The sequence below is a fragment of the Cucurbita moschata genome, unplaced genomic scaffold (genome assembly GCF_002738365.1).
Source record: "Cucurbita moschata cultivar Rifu unplaced genomic scaffold, Cmos_1.0 Cmo_Scf00032, whole genome shotgun sequence".
Lineage (NCBI taxonomy): Eukaryota > Viridiplantae > Streptophyta > Magnoliopsida > Cucurbitales > Cucurbitaceae > Cucurbita > Cucurbita moschata.
In genome coordinates this window covers 1,574,042-1,593,989 of record NW_019268548.1, presented here as the reverse complement: position 1 = coordinate 1,593,989, position 19,948 = coordinate 1,574,042, and the positions used below count along the sequence as shown (strand labels likewise).

The 19,948-nt window shown below is 38.4% G+C and overlaps 5 protein-coding genes across 8 annotated transcripts in view; all 5 read left to right on the top strand.

Annotated features, from left to right (window-relative positions):
* Positions 1 to 1,039: 1,039 nt before the first annotated feature.
* Positions 1,040 to 6,117, top strand: LOC111430004 (golgin candidate 2-like). The gene is made up of 10 exons (XM_023066097.1): positions 1,040 to 1,292; positions 1,559 to 2,665; positions 2,817 to 2,927; positions 3,081 to 3,140; positions 3,884 to 3,941; positions 4,254 to 4,306; positions 4,441 to 4,530; positions 5,176 to 5,301; positions 5,523 to 5,570; positions 5,638 to 6,117. Exons 1-10 carry the CDS (start codon positions 1,239 to 1,241, stop codon positions 6,007 to 6,009), a joined length of 2,079 nt encoding a protein of 692 aa, XP_022921865.1. The 5' UTR covers positions 1,040 to 1,238; the 3' UTR covers positions 6,010 to 6,117.
* A 1,696-nt stretch (positions 6,118 to 7,813) lies between these two features.
* LOC111430136 (mitogen-activated protein kinase 9) lies at positions 7,814 to 12,800 on the top strand. 2 transcript variants are annotated; one of them, XR_002708286.1, is made up of 12 exons: positions 8,005 to 8,385; positions 9,631 to 10,039; positions 10,127 to 10,254; positions 10,335 to 10,394; positions 10,475 to 10,624; positions 10,835 to 10,990; positions 11,080 to 11,217; positions 11,298 to 11,371; positions 11,550 to 11,651; positions 11,913 to 12,156; positions 12,273 to 12,482; positions 12,611 to 12,800. XR_002708286.1 is itself a non-coding variant. In XM_023066311.1 (11 exons), the coding sequence occupies exons 1-11, from the start codon at positions 8,005 to 8,007 to the stop codon at positions 12,345 to 12,347; spliced, it is 1,917 nt and encodes a 638-aa protein (XP_022922079.1). In that variant the 5' UTR covers positions 7,814 to 8,004; the 3' UTR covers positions 12,348 to 12,795. The 2 variants fall into 2 exon arrangements, 1 of the variants encoding a protein (XP_022922079.1); XM_023066311.1 differs by having other exon boundaries at positions 7,814 to 8,385; positions 12,273 to 12,795.
* Positions 12,400 to 14,477, top strand: LOC111430141 (AT-hook motif nuclear-localized protein 16-like). Of its 2 annotated transcripts, none has more exons than XM_023066319.1 (3): positions 12,400 to 12,482; positions 13,535 to 13,948; positions 14,029 to 14,477. In XM_023066319.1, exons 2-3 carry the CDS (start codon positions 13,545 to 13,547, stop codon positions 14,402 to 14,404), a joined length of 780 nt encoding a protein of 259 aa, XP_022922087.1. In that variant the 5' UTR covers positions 12,400 to 12,482; positions 13,535 to 13,544; the 3' UTR covers positions 14,405 to 14,477. The 2 variants fall into 2 exon arrangements, with proteins under 2 accessions (XP_022922087.1, XP_022922088.1); XM_023066320.1 differs by lacking the exon at positions 12,400 to 12,482 and adding an exon at positions 13,024 to 13,265.
* An 860-nt stretch (positions 14,478 to 15,337) lies between these two features.
* LOC111430140 (uncharacterized GPI-anchored protein At4g28100-like) lies at positions 15,338 to 17,385 on the top strand. Its single transcript, XM_023066318.1, has 2 exons — positions 15,338 to 16,130; positions 16,894 to 17,385. Exons 1-2 carry the CDS (start codon positions 15,465 to 15,467, stop codon positions 17,230 to 17,232), a joined length of 1,005 nt encoding a protein of 334 aa, XP_022922086.1. The 5' UTR covers positions 15,338 to 15,464; the 3' UTR covers positions 17,233 to 17,385.
* An 888-nt stretch (positions 17,386 to 18,273) lies between these two features.
* The window catches only part of LOC111430139 (actin-interacting protein 1-2), a 5,726-nt gene continuing 4,051 nt past the window's right edge, over positions 18,274 to 19,948 (top strand). For both annotated transcript variants that reach the window (XM_023066316.1, XM_023066315.1), the window contains exons 1-2: positions 18,274 to 18,826; positions 19,071 to 19,232. In XM_023066316.1, coding sequence (XP_022922084.1) covers positions 18,429 to 18,826; positions 19,071 to 19,232 — 560 coding nt within the window. In that variant the 5' untranslated portion in view covers positions 18,274 to 18,428. The remainder of the gene's footprint in view (positions 18,827 to 19,070; positions 19,233 to 19,948) is intronic.

Genomic DNA, 19,948 nt, shown 5'->3' with positions numbered 1-19,948 from the left:
TGTAAATGGAAATGTGGTATTGAAAGTGACTTCTAAAATAGTAATACACTTTATTATACCTTTAAACTTGTGTAGTTTCAACTACACAAAATATCTTGATTGGCTGCAAAAATAGAAGCTCCAATATTGACATATTTGGCGACCAACAATGGATGAGAACCCTCGTATGGTAAGAAAAGCCATGCACTAATCAAAATCAACCATTTCATTGATGGTAAAAAGTAAAAGGGTTAATAAAAAATTAGGTTATCGGGAAGAGACGACTTTGCCTCACAACTATGTTTATGAAAAAAAAATTCTCGAAAAAAAAATGTGAATTCTCTCGACTCCATGAGAATAATAAAATAAATAGTTGATTGATGAACGAAAATAATTTTCTTCTTCAAATATTATTAAAAAAAAAAACTATTTACTATCGTTTTTTAAATAAAAAAAACGTATAGAAGTGTGGAATTAAGAGAGGGCATGAGTGTTAGGTAAATACCTTTTAAGTGAAAAAGACAATTGAAGGGACAAAATAAGCCACTTTCACGTCTCCTTCTACTTTATAAATAGTGAATTCATTTATATCTTCGTTTTTTTTAAACCATTTTTTCCCCTCCGTCCTTATTCGTGTGTCGGAAGTATCAAGTGAGTATACTGTAAGAGAACGTGTAAGATTCCACATATTGGTTTGTTCTAAATTGGAATAGTTTTCATCTTTTTAGTCTCGAAAATTAAGTTGTAACATACTGTGTGAAGGGGAAATTTTTAACTTAAAAGAGTTTCTTTTTTCAATTTTTTTATTTACCTAAGATATTTGTGTTCATGAATGCCAAATAGTCTTGGAAGGATTTGGAATTTTTAACATAAATTAGCGATAATTATAATTATTACGATCTAATCCATTGTTAAAATAATGAAGTTGGTCGGTTACCGTATCGGTGTCACTCACGCGTGACAGACCACTGATCGTGCACCAATCTTTGTGACTTAAAACCTGGGACCCGCGCAGAAACTTCAGCGATAATCCACGTGTTACATTCCACGTAACCTACTTGTCACTGCAGCCTTCTCGGCTTCCCCCGCCCCCGCCTGCCCTTATCGTCCTTCTCCTTCCGATTCTCTGCAACTGCAACCTCTCAATCCACAACGACGATGCTTTGCAAAAAGAATAATATGAATGTAAATCACTGTTGACTACGTTTCTCCTCTGATTTCCATTTCTCAACGAGGAAGCTGGATCGTGGTTTTGGATTATGGCTAATTGGATCTCCTCCAAGCTTAAAGCGGCTGAGAGCATTCTCCAGCAGGTGAATTCCCCTTTCCCTTTTTCTTTTGGTCTTACGGTTTGATTTCTGAGGTTTTGGTGGGAGGTTGTCATGATGTTCGATTTTCTTTTGCTTGTACCTTATTTGTAAATTTGTAGATCCGAAACGACGTGTGTGTTCTGATTTATGGTGAATCGAGCTGCGCATTATTGTGTTGATAGTGTAAATTAACTGTGTATGTTTGTATGTTTTGATTATTGCGTTTCGAGTTTGTTTTTGTTTATTTTTGTGTGAAATGGACGATTCAGATCGATCAGCAAGCGGCGGAGTCGCTTAAAAAGGGCGAAAGGCCTCCAGCCGTGGATAATTTGGAAGCCATTGGCAAAACGGGAGATATTTTACCTTTGAAGGATCAGCTGAAGAAGAAGAACCAAGTAGATAACGATTATCATGGCAAATTGCGCAGTGATCTAAGTCTGAATGTAAGCAGAAACCAGGATAATGTAATTTCTGCCGCATCAAAACCCTCACCGTCGTCAAAGCCATCTACACTAACGGACAGTGACTGGACCGAACTGCTCGGTATACCTAATCAACCTTCAACTTCGACTGCATCCCGCAGTAATGGATCACCTACAGTTCGTGGTGCAAAGAGAGACGTTCGCAGACCAAGTAATGCAGGTTCTAGTATGTCGGTGCTGGATTTCAAGAAAACTCAGAACAACACTAGGAGCAATAGGTCCGTTGGGGAAAGAAAGAAATTAAACAGGAAGACAAATGATGTGGAAGAATCTAATATTTCAGTTTCATTGGGGTCAAATTCAAGAGTTGATCTAAAAAATGACAAAAACATTATGCATTCTGAAGGTCGAGAATTGGACAAGAAAGATGCTGGAGGCAATATTGTAGTTGAAGCGAAAAGTGTGGAGAAAAATGAAATTGGTGGGAATTTTGATTCCAAGGGTTTTTCTTCAGAGGATTCTGCGCTGACAATAAGAAATAGTCAATCCTCAGAAACAGTGCCCGATACAGATCAAGCTAAGAGGATATCTGATATGAATACCATTGTGACAAATGCTCAAAGTCATCAAGAAAGTGGTTTTACTGGGAAGCATAAATCAGATGAAGTTTCTCGTAGCTCTATATCTGATGGTGTAAGAAAAGAGTGGACAGGCTCTTCAACTAGTGGTGGAAGTTCTGGTTCGGATTCGGACTCAGGTTCAGCTTCCGATGCTGAAATTGAACGTGAGAAGGAAGAAATAAAAAGGAGGAGGCAGAAAATTCTGGCTGAGAAAGCAGCAGCCAAGGCCATGGAGGCTATCAAAGAACATGAAGACTTGGTTGCTAGACTGGAAGGTGAGAAGCAGAGCCTAGAAAAAATACTGGAAGATCGAGCAAGAAAGCAAGCAGAAGAGGTACATTTCTCATGGAGGCTTTGAATCTCCGTTAATACATTTCTCATGTTTTGTACTCTGTCTTCAGTGGATTATGAACAAAACCCATGTACTTGTGTGTGGAATATGGATTTTATTTTATAATGCATATCCATATATTTTTAAAATCCAGGCTTCAGAGCTGCAGACGTCTATGATGGAAATGATGGAAGCAGTTGAGCTTGAGAAGCAGAAGCACAATGAAACCCGCAGAGAAGCCCTTGCAAAAATGGTCAAGCTCGAGGTAATCAACCCATGACAAATGTCTGTTTTTGAAGTTCTGTTTGTCCATATGTGCTTTTGGCAATAAATCTTTTAAGTTTTTTAATCAATATTCCGCGAGCATTTATGATTATTATTTTTTTCAATCATTACTGAATTAATATATGGTTTGCAGACTGAAAATGCCGATCTTGCAAAAACCCTTGCTTCTGTACAATGGAATCTTGAATTAGAGGTATGATGAGAGATGGTAGGGATGCTATGTTGATGTGTTTGAAGACATGTTGATTTTCATGCTGTTTAGCTCTTATTAGCCATGATTCCCCCTTGGAACTTAATCAGGCTATCCTATAATGTAAAAATTTGACCTAAAAGCGTCAATAAAAACTGAGATATGTAGGCCCTCCTTATCTAACAGCCAAATTAAAGTATCTACTAGTCGAAGTAGTTATAAATTTACAGTGATCTAGCATATAAAAATAGATGATGTCCATCAACTAATTTATTTATCAAAGATATAGAATGATGGAGAAAGACTACTACTCATAACTTCCATCAGTGAAGATATAAAAAGTCATTGTTGATCATGTGCTCTAATTGAGTCTTAACCGATTTTCGTGCCTTTGTACCAGGATTTTAGGTTAATCTAGCAATTTTTTTAATTAAAAAAGTGCATGTGCACCGTGATCCAATTAAATGGTTTAGTAACATAGGTTTTGCTCTATTTCCCTATTTGGCATTTTCTCACTGAAGACTAATGATGGCTGCAAAACAACATTCTTATGCTTTGCACTTCTGAATATGGCTACGGATGACTTGTTCTGCAATTTCATGTTTAATAGTCATGTCTACCTTCTTGTTTGTACTTTATAGCATTTCTGTAAGCTTATGGGAAAAGGCAATATTTTTGCCTCTAGATCGTACTCATAATTAGTGGATGAGAACAATGAAGCTTTATGTTTCAACTTCTTGGACCAGGGTAATCGGGTTGCAGGACTTCGACAGCAGATTGAATTGAAAGAAACATGTCATGAAGGTACAAGTTTTCTTCCGTACAAACTGGTCTTGCCATGGATACGGGAAAAAAAAGCATCTTCAGAGTTTGGATTATCATTTAATATATCGTTTTGTTATCACAATATATTTGGTCGTAAAATTGGCATGTGACTTGAGCATTCATGTGGATCATGGCCATGTTCGTTTATAATTAGGATTATCATGTCAGATATTCTATGTTGATTGTGGATGTGTTTCTATAGAATTTGGGCCATCATAGAAAATATTTGTATGGTCAATATTGGAAGCGTTTTTGTGTTAATAGTTCTTGAAAGCCCTCTCTTTGTTGTAGAACTGAGGAGAAGGATCGCAAGCTCTCAGGAAGCTGGAACATCAACAAAGCCAGTAAGAATTTATTTGCTTGTGATTGTACGAGTGTTCTTGTTGCAGTTTCTTTGTTCTTCCCCCTCAAGTCACACATTACGACCTCTCTCAGATTATTTGACTTTTCTGATAGCTTCTATTGCAAAATGTTGTAGTTGGCTTTTAAAGGAATTGAATTTGAATTGGAGATTCTTGAGGCAGAGCACTCTCTCATCACTGATAAAGTCCTCCAATTGCAGGAGAAGGTTTGCTTTTCTATTAATGGAACTGAAAATCCCATATTATTATTTTTCTTCCCATGAACTATTCTAATCAACGTGTACCCATTCAGACGGCCTTGTGTTTTCTTTATCTTCAAACCTCCAATCCTTTTTGAAATAGATCGAACCAATCGTCTATGTGTCACCCTTTTCCAATCCAAGGAAGATGCAAAATTATATATATTAAACATATTTTAGATTTAAATATAAACAAACCAAATCCTATTTATTAATTCTAAATTATTTTATATCCGATCTAAATAGGATTTTTGGGATAAGGAATAAACAACCCATGCATAAATCCAAAAGACTCCTTAAATCCAAACGATCTTTTTGTAGGCATTTGCCCCCGATTCAATCGGAGGAACAAATTGATTATTAGTTTTGATAGGCATGAAATATTAGTTTTGTTAGTCATACAAAATCAGGGCATGAGTTCCTTAGCATCATTTTGGTTTCTTTCTTTTTTCAGATGGATAATAATTTAACTGTGAATTTCGTTTTAGATTGGTATATATCATTTTGCATTCTTCCAATCCTTTTATATCCTTTTAACGCTCTCTCCCCCTAAAAATCCAATTTACATATTAGTATTTTTCATACTCGTCTTGTCTTAATTGTGAATTACAGGGGAAAAAGTTGGAAGAAGACATCGAGTTGGTGAGAAAAGAGATGGAGGAACCAACTGAAGTTGAAGTTGAACTCAAGAGAAGGCTTGGCCAGATGACTGACCATCTAATTCAGAAGCAAGTTCAGGTTTGTCCTCCAATGTTTCTTAACAAGGCTCTACTACGCTGCTGTAGGCAGTTTATGATGATTGTCAATCCTTATCTGTTGTGATCATATCTAATATTCACTTGCATAATTATTCCCTTCTGTTCTCCTATTGTTCTACATCAAAACCATGTCAGATTATTAAACAGAAAGTAGTAGTCCATGTGTTAAGAACTCGCTGTTGGAATTTGATTTTTGATTAGGTGGAGGCACTGTCTTCAGAGAAAGCCACTCTTCTCTTCAGAATTGAGGTACTCAGCATCCTAAACCCATCTTAACATCTGCTAAAATGCAGTAATAAACAAGATCTTTTTGCAGGCCGTGACGAGGCAGTTAGAAGAAAGCAAGTCAATGGTGAATACGAACGACATTACGAGCACCTCTTGGAGGGACTTGGAGTCCGGAAAATGGAAACTTTCAGGTTCAAAACTGAGACCAATGTTAGAGGACAAGATCCACTCCGGCAAGAAACACCTAGGATCCTTGATCCAGCAGCTGGATGCAATATACGCAGCAGGCATGGTGTTTATAAGGAGAAATCCTGCAGCTAAATTGTGGTCAGTAGTTTACCTTATATGCCTTCACTTATGGGTGCTTTATATTTTCATGTCGCACTCTCGAGTAGATACTGAGTCCAAGTCTGGTGCTGTTATTTCCTTGGAAAACATCAACACCTCTTTAAACATGTGATTTTTTTTTTCTTCTTTTCTTTTGGTCTGATATCTTGAAACCACAAACATATAGATGCCTCTCTGTTTATTAGTTCATACTATTAACTACATCTCATATTCTTTTAAACTCTTAGTTCTCTAGGAGGCAAAGTTGGGGTCGACCGTAGGCTGTTCAAAAAATTTGGTAGCATTTTAATACGATTTAGATTTTGGTTAAATTATAAGTTTAGTCCTTCAACCTTCAAATTTGTGTTAGTTTGGTCTTTACGCTTTTAGAAGTGTACAACTGGTTTCCAAACTTTTAAATTTGTGTCTATTTAGACTATAAACTCTAAAAAATGTCGACAGTTTTGTTTTTTTTGCTTTTGTGGGTTCGGAACTCTTGTGCTTTTGTGGGTTTGGTACTTTTTTGCTTCTAAAAGTATCTTATTTGAAACTCTCTCTCACTTCACACCTGGGAAAGTACCGTTCTTTTTAGAGAGAAAGGTGCTTTCACGTCTTTTTAACTCAAAATGACAAATGAATTGGAAAGGAAATGTTCCTTTTTTTAGGGTATCCCGTGAACAGAGATCCGGTGGAAATGGAGTGGGTCCTATATATATATATATATATTCAACCCTCAATTATTTGGTCTAAGATGATGTTCTCTTATTGAATATGAAATTTGACTTTCTATAATCTTATTTTTCAACTCACCCTATTGCTCATAGATATGATCTACTATTTTATATTTTTCTTAATTTAATTAAATAGAAAAGGATTGATTCTGCCTCTGACTAATTAAATATGTGGGGCATGTGAATTGTGATGTTTACTGTATTTAATAAATTAAGCTTTGTTATGTACACACAGTTTTGATAATGAGACATAACATATCATGTTCACTCATCTACAGATGTCTATTACTTATTAATATTATTATAATTAAAGTATTTTCTCAAAAGAATAATAATAATAATAATAATTTAAGTATTAGGTAAAAGTCTATACACTCCTATCAAGATCCAATAGATTTTCATTGCTATATTGACATTGCCATCCATATTTTCTCATGTTTATCAGTTTAACATCGACATTTTCATATATTAAGAATGAATCGACATTTTTATTCAACTTCTCCCTCCCAAAAGTTATATACTGGGACGTCTCTTTCAAAAATCTCTCTTTGCCCTCGATTTCTAAAATTCTCTCTTAAATTGAGGCCTGATGCTCGAGCATACATCGCTTGGCCATAGGCGACGTAAGATTTCTAAAACCGTCTCTTAAATCAGGGCAGATGCTCGAGCATACGTCGTTTGGCCGTAGACGACTAAAGAACGAATTGGCGGCCGTAGGCGACGTAGGAACGAATTGGCTTACTCACTTTCACTGGTAGGTGGAAAGTGAGTAAAAAATTTATAATTTATTTTCTTTTATTATTTTTTAAATGTCTTCTAGAAAGTGGAAATAAAATATTAAACATGAAAACTAAAAGAATAATAAATAAAAAATTAATACGATATGTTAATCCAAAATTTGAATTTATATATGAAATTTTCAATTTATAAAATATAAAATGTATGTAGTCTGGATTGATTTTATTATAATACAAACTTAACTCTAAATACAATTAATTTGGTATAATATATATTCAAAATATAATAAAAATATGTAAAATTAAAAATAATTGATGAAATTTTGTTAATATACACATAAATTAAGTATTTTTATAATAATCTCTCACTTTATTGTTAAACTGAAACAATTAATTAATAAAATTTGAGGTAAGTAAGAGATTGGAGATTGAGTTATATAGTTGGAAAGATGAATTCATAATTGAAGAGAGGCAAAGAAGAGAGAGAGAAGAGAGTGAATATTTGGAAATGGGAAGTGCAGAGATGGCAGAGGCAGCGGGATATTAGGGAGATCAAACATTTTTGTAGCGCAGAGCGTGGCGTTGCAATGCTGGAGCTTCAATCCACTGACTCTCATTTCGATCAAACCCGATTTCTCTGACCCTTTTCTCTTTCTTTTTATGGGGAGTGGAACTCTCGTGGACGGTGTTCGTCGCTGGTTCCAACGTCGCACTTCGTCTTCTTCTTCTTCTTCTTCTGATCCTACTTCTGATTCTAATCTCGGTTATCCTTATCTTGATAAGCTCGATCATGTTGTTAATGGTGACCAATTGGTGAGTAGCGATTTGCGCGCCCAATCGACTATTGCTCCCAAACGGAAACAAACCCAACTTGGAGGAGAAGGGATTCTTGAGCGATTACCTGAGGAGGAGCACGACTACGACGACGACCTTGATTACTCTGCCTTGAAGCTCATCAAAGTTCCTAAGCGGACCAATCACTTCAGAGCTCCGCTTCCTCCTCCTCCTCCTCCTCCTGCTTTAATGGACTCCCACAAGAAGGTATTTCTTGCTGTTTCTTCTTTTTTTATTGATCTGGAGATCTGTGTTTCATTTCGTTTTGCTTTTCTCATCCTATGGATCCGAGAGAGCGTTTCTGTCTAGCTCTTCGTATGTTCTTTTCTTATTAAAATTGCTTTAGTTTACGGATGATTTTGATATTCCCTGTTCTTCTTCTTGTTTGATCCTTTCGTTTTGCTGGTATGTTCGTTTGATGATCGAGGAAAAGATTGAGCGGTAAACTTCTGGATTGCTGTTTGAAACTTTATCTTCCAGTAAACTTTTCTTTCACTTTCTTGACATAGGGTTTTGTTGGAAGATACCGTGGCTTTGCTATCCCATCGCCTTGATTGGCCACAGTTGAAATTGTGGAAGTATTCAATTTAGGAAGACGATTCTTTAGCTTTTGAAAAGTTCAGAACTCTGTCCAATAAAAAAATTGTCCCACTTCTCGCCACCGAAACGTTTTAAATCTACTGTTTTACAGAAACTGGGTTTTTGGAATTATTTGAAGTCCCCATCACTGTTGTCTTGTGCTTGCAATGTTCTCAACTGAGCTGTCCTGGACTCTTGTTTCTTTCTGTTTCAAAGAGATAAGCATTGTTCGAGTCAAACGCTCCCCTGCCCGTGTCGTCTTCCTCAGTCAATTACCAGCATAACAATGATTTTCTATACTACTCTCTTCGTTGAGTTGTATCATATATGTGATGAACTGTTGTATGTTAAATTGGTAAGTAATTAGTTAATGATCTTGTTAAGTTAACTTGGGAATTTTCATGTTTTAATTCCAAGAGTTTCAGCCTTTAAGTGAGTTCTTCAAAAAAATTTCCTGAACTTATTGACAGTGAAGAAGAAATTAGCCTCTTGGTGTGGAAAATTGTGTCTTCAACTATGGGATTCTTGATTCTTATATAAAGAACTGTGGGATTGTTAATATATTTAGGCCCTTGGCAATTGTGAGACTTATAGCATCTTTATCACATATATAAGCATTTCGTATGTGTAACATCCGTTCATCGATGACTCAATTCATAGCAGTTACCACTGACATAGATATTTTGCTTCAAAAATCAGTTATAAGACAAAACATTTTCATACATGACAAGTAAAATATGTGAATCAAGTACTGTTACAATCAGAGTAAATTTTCAACAACAAAAGCTCATGTATGAATCAATAACTTCCAAATCGTAATTTCATGTAAAATCTTTTGATCTCATGTTATAATGTTGTTTGAATGTTGTATAGGGTGGGTTGGAAACAGAGTTTTTCACAGAGTATGGAGAGGCCAGCCGATATCAGGTTCAAGAAATAATCGGTAAAGGAAGCTATGGGGTAGTCGGTTCGGCCATTGATACTCATACTGATGAGAAGGTCGCAATTAAGAAAATTAATGACGTTTTTGAGCATGTTTCTGATGCCACAAGAATTTTAAGAGAAATTAAACTCCTGCGGTTGCTCCGTCATCCTGATATAGTAGAAATAAAGCACATTATGCTTCCTCCTTCACGGAGAGAATTCAGAGATATTTATGTTGTTTTTGAATTGATGGAATCTGATCTTCACCAAGTAATTAAGGCCAACGATGATCTCTCTCCTGAGCACCATCAGTTTTTCTTGTACCAGCTTCTTCGTGGTCTGAAATATATACATACAGGTTGGTGGTCTCCAAGTATTTGCTTTGGAAGTTTCTTTTCAAATTTACTGATGAACTTTCTTTTTCTTTTTCTTTTTCTTTTTCCAGCAAATGTGTTTCATCGTGATTTAAAGCCCAAAAACATTTTAGCTAATGCTGACTGCAAACTGAAAATATGTGATTTTGGACTTGCTCGTGTTTCGTTTAATGATGCTCCATCTGCTATTTTCTGGACTGTAAGATTGATCGTGGAAACTAATTTCTTTTAAGTTCTCTCTCGTTTTGCTTTTGCTGATTATTATTCGTCCTTTCGAAGGACTATGTTGCAACTCGGTGGTATCGTGCTCCTGAACTTTGTGGTTCTTTTTTCTCGAAAGTAAGTTGCTTTGCACTTCGACTACTCTATTCTTGTGGTCGAGCGGGTTTTGTTATATGATACGTATGTTCTTTTTTCAGTACACTCCTGCAATTGATATGTGGAGCATTGGATGCATATTTGCGGAAATGCTCACTGGGAAGCCACTGTTCCCTGGGAAAAATGTGGTGCACCAACTGGATCTGATGGTTGATGTGCTTGGCACGCCTTCTGCCGAGTCCATTGCCAAGGTTTGTTATAAGATCCCAATGTTCATATATGTTGATTATCTGCTTTCTTTGTGAAGGTTCTTTAATTTTCCAACTTCTCTACCTTGAACTCTAGTGATCAAAGCAATCAGCTCAGGAGTTCCCCAAATATTTGAGACATCAAGAGTTCAAATTTTTTTGATATCCGTTTGACAATGTCTATTCATGGCAACCTTTCCATTATATTTGCAGATTCGAAATGAAAAGGCAAGAAGATACATTAGTAATATGAGGAGAAAGCAGCCTGTTTCTCTCACACAAAAGTTCCCCAATGCCGATCCCTTGGCTCTTCGCTTGCTTAAACGTCTCCTTGCATTTGATCCCAAAGACCGTCCCACAGCTGAAGAGGTAAATGAAGTTATGAATGCCAGGTCTATTCTATAGATATTTGGATGAAGTGACCCGTTTTCTATAATATTCTATGGTGATGTATCCAGGCATTAGCTGATCCGTATTTTCATGGTTTGGCCAACGTGGATCGCGAACCATCAACACAACCAATTTCAAAACTCGAGTTTGAATTTGAGAGAAGAAAGTTGACAAAAGAGGATGTTAGAGAATTAATTTATCGAGAGGTTTGCCCTAAATTTGGATGCTTGATGCTTCAACTAGCAATCATTATAACTTCATTAATCTTTTTGTTTGACGTAAACAGATCTTGGAGTATCATCCTCAAATGCTACAGGAATATCTCCGCAGTGGAGAACAAACTAGTTTCATGTACCCAAGGTGAAAATCCATTACCCTTGTTAACCTTTTGGGAAAATTCAAAGGTTTTTAAGAAATATATATGTGTGTGTGTGTTATACCATACTATCTTGTTACTTTAATGCATGGAATGAGTTTTTGGATTCATAGGTTGAAATAGGTGTGAAGACTTAACATTTTTTCCCCTTAATATACTCAGCGGTGTCGATCGCTTCAAACGCCAGTTTGCACATCTAGAGGAACATTATGGAAAGGGCGAAAGAAGTACTCCGCTTCAAAGAAAGCATGCTTCATTGCCCAGGTAAGATCGAGAAATCTTTATCATCTTCTTCTTTGGAAAAAGAAACAACATAATCATCATAATCTCACAGCTGATGATATGACTGAATGTAAAACTTTGTCCCTTGACTCTGCCCCAACCGACACTCATAGTCCGAATGACTCCAGTGCACAAATAAAGCTGTCCCTCCTCGAAAAATTTAGTGAATAATAAGATAGGATTGTATCCATGTTACTATCTTTTTCATTCTGTGATTCTGTTTCATGTATTACATTTGTTCAGAGAAAGGGTTTGTGCACCAAAAGACGAGGTCGAACAACACAATGATTTAGAAGGAAGAAATGGTGCACATGTTGCTACATCTCTTCAGAGTCCCCCAAGGTCGACAGCGGATAGTTCGGAAAATGCAAACAGTTACGAACAAAATGGACCAAACAAGGCAAATTACAGTGCTCGTAGCTTGTTGAAGAGTGCCAGCATTAGTGCCTCTAAATGTATAGTTGTTAAACCAAGAAACGACCTAGAGGTAAAAAGTTAACCAAAGAACAATAGAAAACCATGTGGGATTCTCTAAATATATATACCAAAGAAGTTGTCTTGCATATCTCTAGTATTTTGATGTTTGTTCTCAATGAATGGCAGGAGGAACCGATTACAGAGACGAACGACGAGGCAGTTGATGGATTGTCTCAAAAGGTTTCAGCATTGCATGCTTGATATTTCATACTTACCTTGTAAGATCCCTTGAAAGCGTGGCACAAAGCGACGACGGGGCTGCTCGTTTTGCATATATTTTCCGAAAAGGACATGTTGGCTACAAGGCAGAGTGTGTAGCAAAGTCTCCCAAGTCAGGTAGGTGATGCTAACTTACAGTAGGCTTTCCTCCCATTGTTTCATTACAATTTTTGTATTATGGAGAAAAAGAAAAACATGGTTCCATGTAGTTTTTATTTATTTGTATTTTGAAGGGCCAATTTCAGGTTGTTACCTCGTGTAGCATGAACACCACCAGGCATTGGATTTATATATCACAAATCCTTGTTTGGCTTAGATCACTACTATTCACAGGCTTGTAACTCCATTGATGATGAATATTGAGAAGTTTTCTGGTTATGTATGTTATTAATATGAACCAACAAATTACTGAGCATCACATTCTAAGATACCAAATCTCTGTGTGACATTTTCTTATTGGAGCTCTCGAACTACCTCCCCTTAATCGAGACTCGACTCCTCTGAAGCTTTCGAACAAAGTACACCCTTTGTTCGACACTTTAGTCACTTTTTTACTACACCTTCGAGGCTCATAATCCTTTGTTCGACATTTGAGGATTCTATTGATATAACTAAGTTAAGGGCATGACTCTAATACTATGTTAGGAATTATGACTCTCCACAATGATATGATATTTTGTCCACTTTGAGCATAAGCTCTCATGGTTTTGCTTTGGCTTCTCTAGAATGCCTCGTACCAAAGGAGATTTATTCTTATAAATCTATGATCATTCCTTAAATTAGCCAATGTGGGACTCCCTCCTAACAATCCTAAACAACTTGTTCATACTCAAATAACCAGATATCATGGTTGACACTACTCCGACAGGGCAAGGTCAATGTTTTTTTCCGATCGAAACGGTAATTCCCGCGTGCTTGTCCACTGCATATGTTTGTAGAGCTTAGATTAGAATAATGGTTCATTAGAAAATGATTATGTTTTGAGCTAAGACAATTAACATGAAGAACCAAGTCAGTTGGGAGGTAGGCAGTGGAAAGCAAAACATACTTAAGACAGCTTACCATTGTTTTTTATGTTTGGTTTTACTTAATCTCCTCCTAACCTTAAACCATTTCTTCTTCTAATTCTCTACTTAACCTCACTTTTTCTTCTACGTTTTTCTTATAAGCTTCACGCAAATGACTGGCGGCGATCAAGACCACGAGCCTGAAAAATGTGGCAACGCCACCAATCACCAACAAAGACCTGCCTCCTTTGATCCCTCTTCTCTTGTCTCTCCCAAGGCTGTGCCGCCCATCTCGGCGGCGCCGGACACCGATCATGCTCTCCGCCGCCCGCGGGGCCGCCCTGCCGGGTCCAAAAATAAGCCTAAACCCCCAATTATTGTTACTCGAGATAGCGCCAATGCGCTTCGAGCCCATGCGATTGAGGTTAGTTCTGGGTGCGATGTCAATGAGAGCCTCTCGAACTTTGCTCGAAGGAAGCAGCGTGGCTTCTGCATTCTTAGTGGGAGTGGGTGCGTCACTAATGTCACGCTCCGCCAAGCTGCCTCCTCTGGCGCCATTGTTACTCTTCATGGACGGTAAATTTCTGTTAAGAATAATGCTCTGATACCATGTTAAGAACCAGAAACACAAGTGACCATGATCGTTTTTTTATTAGTTTCGAGATCCTTTCAATGTTGGGGTCGATTCTTCCACCACCAGCGCCGTCCGGGATCACTGGACTGACGATTTACTTGGCCGGCGCACAAGGGCAGGTGGTCGGTGGAGTTGTGGTGGGTGCGCTCATTGCTTCCGGTCCAGTCGTGATCATGGCGGCGACGTTCATGAACGCAACATTTGACCGCCTGCCGTCGGACGACGAAGAAGTGGCAAGCGCTATACAGAGCCAACACTACGGCCAACATGGACGGAGCCACCACCACGTGGATGTGTCGGATCTGTATGGCGTGCCGCAGAATTTGATCACCAACAGCGCACTTCCGCCGGAATTGTACTCTTGGGCGGCGGCGGGCAGAACCATGTCAAAGACTTGAGCTCTATCATATGTTTAGTGAACTTTTTATTACAACTCAACAAATACATTTTTAATAAATATTACCAAGTGGATCTACAAATTACAGAATATAATATATATTAAAAATTAAAAAAGTACCCTTTTTTTTCCTTATAATCAAAACATTAAAAATATGAGATTTTGTGGCATAGGTCGGAATGAGTACAGAAACCGAAGCAAAATCATTATGTTAAAACGTTTCTGTTATGAAGAGGTTTTCACACTTCTATAAAAAAATGTTTAGTTATGTCTATAATCGATGTGGGATCTCACAGTCCACCTCGCTTTGAGGTCAGCGTCCTTGTTGGTACAATGCTTAGTGTTTGGCTTTGATACCGTTTGTAGTAGCTAAGTCAACCGCTAGCAGATATTGTCCGCTGTTAGTTTGTTACGTATCATCGTCAAGTCTCACAGATTTAAAACGCGTCTATTAGGAAGAGATTTCCACATTCTTATAACAAATACTTGATTGCCTCTCCAAACCGACGTGGGATCTCACAATCCACCCCTTTGGAGTCAGCGTCCTCGTTGACACTTCACCCGATGTCTGGCTTTGATACATACCATTTGTAACAACTCAAATCCACTGTTACTAGATATTAACCGTTTTGGCCCGTTATGTATCACCATCAGCCCATAGTTTTAAAACATGTCTGTCAGGGAGAAGTTTCTATACCCTTATAAGCAATGTCTCATTCTCCTCTCCAACCCACGTGAGTTCTCACGATACGGAGCTCTAATAGTGTGCAATCGACGTTTGCTTTCTTAAAATTATCGACCTAGGTCCAAATTTAAATAAGAAAGGGTAAATTGGTCTTTTCACATGCCAAGAAAAACTTCAAAGGGTCCAAAAAGGAAACACAATGATTTTAAAGGGGTCTTTTCTCGAAAATCAAAATATTTGGAGGGTATTTTTGCAAAATGCCCATTGTTCTTTTTCTTCTTCCTCCTCCTTTGCTTCCATTTTTTCCCCTTCCTCCGCCATTACCAAACTTTACTCATTCTTCAATTTCTTTCCCTAAATCACATTCTCTTCACCAATGTCTTCACTCCCACGAATCTTTCTTCTCTTCTCTCTTTGTTTCTCTCTCTTTCCTTCTTTCTTCTCTCTCTCCCATCCAGACCCACTAACAATCCGCCCATTTCAGGTGAACCACTCGTCGCCGGCGACTATTCCGGCATTCCCAGAACAGTCCGACGTTCAGGGCTGCCGCCTGGACCTCCCCGACGACCTCTTCCATGGGATTAAGACAGCTTGCGGTCCTTCAAAAGGGGGTGTCTCCGGGAATCTCCACCGCAGCCGGTGCTGCCCCGTCTTGGCCGCTTGGCTCTACGCTGCTTACTCTGCCACCGCATTGCGGAGACCCGTTCGAGTCAGCGCCGCTCCAGGCCACACAGCGCCGTCGTATGACCTGCCCCTGCTCCCCGATGACTCCGAAACTTGCGTCAGTAACTTGGATCAGGCTTTGAATCAAAAGGGTATTGAGCTAATGAAGCCTAATGAAACTTGTGATGTGGTTTATTGCTATTGTGGGATCAGATTGCATCCTCTGAGCTGCCCTGAGGCGTTTTCACTGACCCATGATGGTATTCTTGAAGGAGATGGAAATGTGAAGAGATTGGAGAGAAATTGCTTGAGTAGTAGCAATGCCAATGGATTTCCAGGCCTTGGTGGCTGCTCCAAATGCTTGAGTACTCTTTATCAGGTCAACTTTCACTGAATTCTTCCCATTTTTCTCATTGTTTTACTTTCATTTCTGCATTTATGAAGAACATTATAGGAAGATGCAAGCAACCCTACTTAGAATTTTTTCAAATGGAAGGAATCATAACGGTTGGAAAGGAGAACGAAACATCCTTTATAAGGGTGTGGATGCCCTAGAAGACGGGTTTTACCTTGAGAGGAAGTTCGGAAGGGAAAGTCCAAACAGGACAATATTTGCTAGTGGTAGGCTTGTGTCATTATAAATGGTATAAGAGTTAGACACTGGAAATGTGTCAGTATGGAGGCTAAGCCCCAAAAGGAATGGACACAAGGCGGTGTGCTAGACTAATTGTCAGGGAGGATGCTGGGCCCTAAAGGGGCGTGGATTGTAAGATCCTACATCGGTTGGAGAGGAAAACGGAACATTCTTTACAAGGATGTGGAAACCTCTTTCTAGCCTACGTGTTTTGAACATCTCAAGTAGAAGTTCGAAAGAGAAAGTCCAAAAAAGACAATATCGTTTAGCGGTGTAACTGGAACCGGCCCCTAGGTGGTGACTCTAGTGAAGGACCATGACATGCTCACCTGATCTTCAAGATCAAGTCAATATGAATATGACGTCTGGCATTCTCTGTTTAGCTGATGAAATCTGCAGATCATATCATTTAATGTGAATTCATTGATTATTGTATATGGAAACTTGAGTGTCAAATCAACCTTATAGGCTTTGAACACTTTTGGTTGTGTACATTAACACAATGCAGCTCAACAACAAGGAAGCTTTGAATTCAAGCAAGCCAGAGAACAGGACCATCAAAATGCACCACAAGGAGTGTCAGCTGATGGGTCTAACATGGCTGCTTGCCAAGAACCGAACGGCATATATCCACACCGTTACATCGGTGCTTCGGGCTAAAATGATGAGCAAAGACGGGTCGGATCCCCGGTCGTGTACTCTCAACAGCGACGGGATGCCTCTGGCTGTCAACTCGACTGAGATCTCCGGCAGCTCTGTTTCAGTCCCCATTCAGGCACCATTGAAGCTTGGCCTGGTTTGGCTTGCTTTGATGTTCAATCTGTTCATGTTGGGCTCTACACAATGAGGTTAGGAATGATTCCACTCAGAAATTTGTGACCCTTTTTTGTGTATTGTGATTGTTGCTATGTTCTGATTGGAAAAAATGCATATTTTCTGATTAGTCCTCTGGGTTAGTAATATTTCTGGTTAGGTCCTTGAAATGGGCTTTTTGTGTAAATTTTAAAAATTTGCATGTGCTCTTGTTTCAGTCGCATTATGCATTATATAGATAAGATAAGATATTTTAAATTTCTTTTTTTTTTTAATATTTTAAATTTTAAATTTATTTCTTATATTTTTTCTGAAATTATTTTTATTTGGTCTTTTGAATTTGGAATATTTAATGGTTTTATTCTGAATTATAATAATTAAATTATAAATTGAGCGGCCTGTTTTCCGACACAAGCAGCAACAACAACATTGATATGAACGGCCAAAGGCTTAAATTATTATTTACATTTTATTTAATAATTTATATGTAATTTTATTATTTTCAATGTCATCATTTCTTGGACGTGGTATATACATGTTTCTTCGATAACATTGACATATATTTAGGACTAGCTAATCAGACACGAGCCCCTCCTCGGGTGGATTCCTCCTTTTACTCCTCTCCTCAGCGTATACAGTATTAGCAGTCGTTTCCGGCGGTTAGTCCCCTTCCAAGGGTAGGTTTTTACGCGTTACTCACTCGTTTGTCACTGGAAACACCACTTCCCGTCTGACTCACTCGTTTGCCACTGGAAACACCACTTCCCGTCTGACTCACTCGTTTGCCACTGGAAACACCACTTCCCGTCTGACTTGCATGTGTTACGCATGTCGCCCGCAATTAGGATTTTGGATATTTGTGAAGGAAGAGTTTGGAGTTTTGTCATTATTGTAATTATTTTAATTACGATAATTAAAATAATTGTGGAGTTTGATGAGTGAGTTTCATTAAATTTAGGGAACCAATAAATTAACGCGCGGACCAAATAGTAAAGGCTTATATATTAATAAATAAAATTAAAAGGAAAAAAGGTAAAAATAAAATAAAATATTAATAATAATAAAAAGACGCGGGGACTGTGGCTTTTACCGGCAAGTCTGTAAGAAGTCCTCCTTCAGCACCGTTGTCGCCCTCTTCGTGCGCTTCACGGTCACAGTTCCCAAATTGACTCTCCTTTTCGCCATTTTCGACACCTTCTATTCTTCTTCTTCTTCTTCATTGCTCTGATCATGGCGACGGCGGAGCTCTGTGAGACTTACGCCTGCGTGCCATCTACCGAGCGAGGCAGAGGAATTTTGATCTCCGGGCACCCCAAAACCAACTCCGTTCTCTACACAAATGGCCGATCCGTCATAATCCTCAATCTCGATAATCCGCTCGAGGTTTCTGTTTATGCTGAGCACGCGTATCCGGCTACGGTTGCTAGGTACTCGCCGAATGGCGAGTGGATCGCGTCCGCTGATGTGTCCGGGACTGTGAGGATTTGGGGAACTCATAGTGGCTTTGTGCTTAAGAAGGAGTTTAAGGTTTTGACTGGGCGGATCGATGATTTGCAATGGTCTCCTGATGGAATGAGGATTGTGGTTTGTGGCGAGGGGAAGGGGAAATCGTTAGTGCGTGCTTTTATGTGAGTTTGTTGCCTTTATTTTCTCCTTATTCATCAATCTCCCAAATTTTCTTAGGAATTTTGTTACATGTCTGATATATCTTCATCTTCTTCTTCTTCTTTAATTGGCCCACGTAATGAATGTCTGATCTCATATTAGGTTTCATCTATACCGTAGAAAATCAAGACCTTGCGAGGAATTGAAAGTGCTCTAATTGTTTTGGCTCTCTTTCTTGATTAACCTACTATTATTTGTCATGATTAGGTGGGATTCGGGCACGAACGTCGGCGAGTTTGATGGACATTCTAGGCGGGTTTTAAGCTGTGGATTTAAGCCAACAAGACCCTTTCGCATTGCCACCTGCGGAGAGGATTTCCTAGTGAATTTTTATGAAGGACCGCCATTTAGATTTAAGCTATCTCTCAGGTTTGTTAATTGTTCTCTCTTACGCGGAATGCATGCCGTATGTATGTAAGGATTTCCCTTAATAGGATTTCACATTGACCACAAAGATGCTTAAACCAGATTCCTCCCGATTCGAGAGGGTGGTTCTCTCCAACACAGATATACCAACCACAGGCCAAATACACAAAAGTCGAGATGATACCAAAAATACACGGAAAGCGTAATGTAAAACAGACAACCGAGCTAACAGCTAACTAAGGAAAATTTTCATCTTTGCCCCTCCTAACATATTTATTTACCATTGGGGATCTCATAGTGTACCTTCCATCCACATTGATGGAAGACATTATAGCGAACTCCAATTGTATCGAGCCTATCACTTTCGGAACTCAATGCTGACAATGGTCACCTAATGCATGAAAATTTGTGTTGCTAGTCTCTAGAGTTGTGCTTTTTTCTTGTAGTCTTGAGATATATGCTTCTTCTTTTTTCTTGTTTGCAGTTACGTAATGTTAGAATACTTTAGATCGAGTTAAAACTGTGAGGAGCGAAAATAAATGGAAGCCAAACACAAAAAATTACGTTAATGATGCTTTTCCCTTCAGCTTAAGTGTGGAGAAGGAGTTGATCAAGAAACAAGGAATTTTTGCCAAATAAAGAGAAAGAAACAGGGAAGTATTAATCCTAATATGTTTGAAGATACGTGGTGACATTTTTTTTTTTTTTTTTTTTTTTTT

Coding starts and splice junctions, on each gene's coding strand:
- LOC111430140 (XM_023066318.1), top strand. CDS start 15,465: ATGTCTTCACTCCCACGAATCTTTCTTCTCTTCTCTCTTTGTTTCTCT. Junction 16,131..16,893: donor GCTTGAGTACTCTTTATCAG/GTCAACTTTCAC, acceptor AACACAATGCAG/CTCAACAACAAGGAAGCTTT.
- LOC111430004 (XM_023066097.1), top strand. CDS start 1,239: ATGGCTAATTGGATCTCCTCCAAGCTTAAAGCGGCTGAGAGCATTCTC. Junction 2,928..3,080: donor CAAAAATGGTCAAGCTCGAG/GTAATCAACCCA, acceptor TATGGTTTGCAG/ACTGAAAATGCCGATCTTGC. Junction 4,531..5,175: donor TCCTCCAATTGCAGGAGAAG/GTTTGCTTTTCT, acceptor TGTGAATTACAG/GGGAAAAAGTTGGAAGAAGA.
- LOC111430136 (XM_023066311.1), top strand. CDS start 8,005: ATGGGGAGTGGAACTCTCGTGGACGGTGTTCGTCGCTGGTTCCAACGT. Junction 10,625..10,834: donor CTGCCGAGTCCATTGCCAAG/GTTTGTTATAAG, acceptor TTATATTTGCAG/ATTCGAAATGAAAAGGCAAG. Junction 11,218..11,297: donor GAGAATTAATTTATCGAGAG/GTTTGCCCTAAA, acceptor TGACGTAAACAG/ATCTTGGAGTATCATCCTCA.
- LOC111430141 (XM_023066319.1), top strand. CDS start 13,545: ATGACTGGCGGCGATCAAGACCACGAGCCTGAAAAATGTGGCAACGCC. Junction 13,949..14,028: donor ATTGTTACTCTTCATGGACG/GTAAATTTCTGT, acceptor TTTTTTTATTAG/TTTCGAGATCCTTTCAATGT.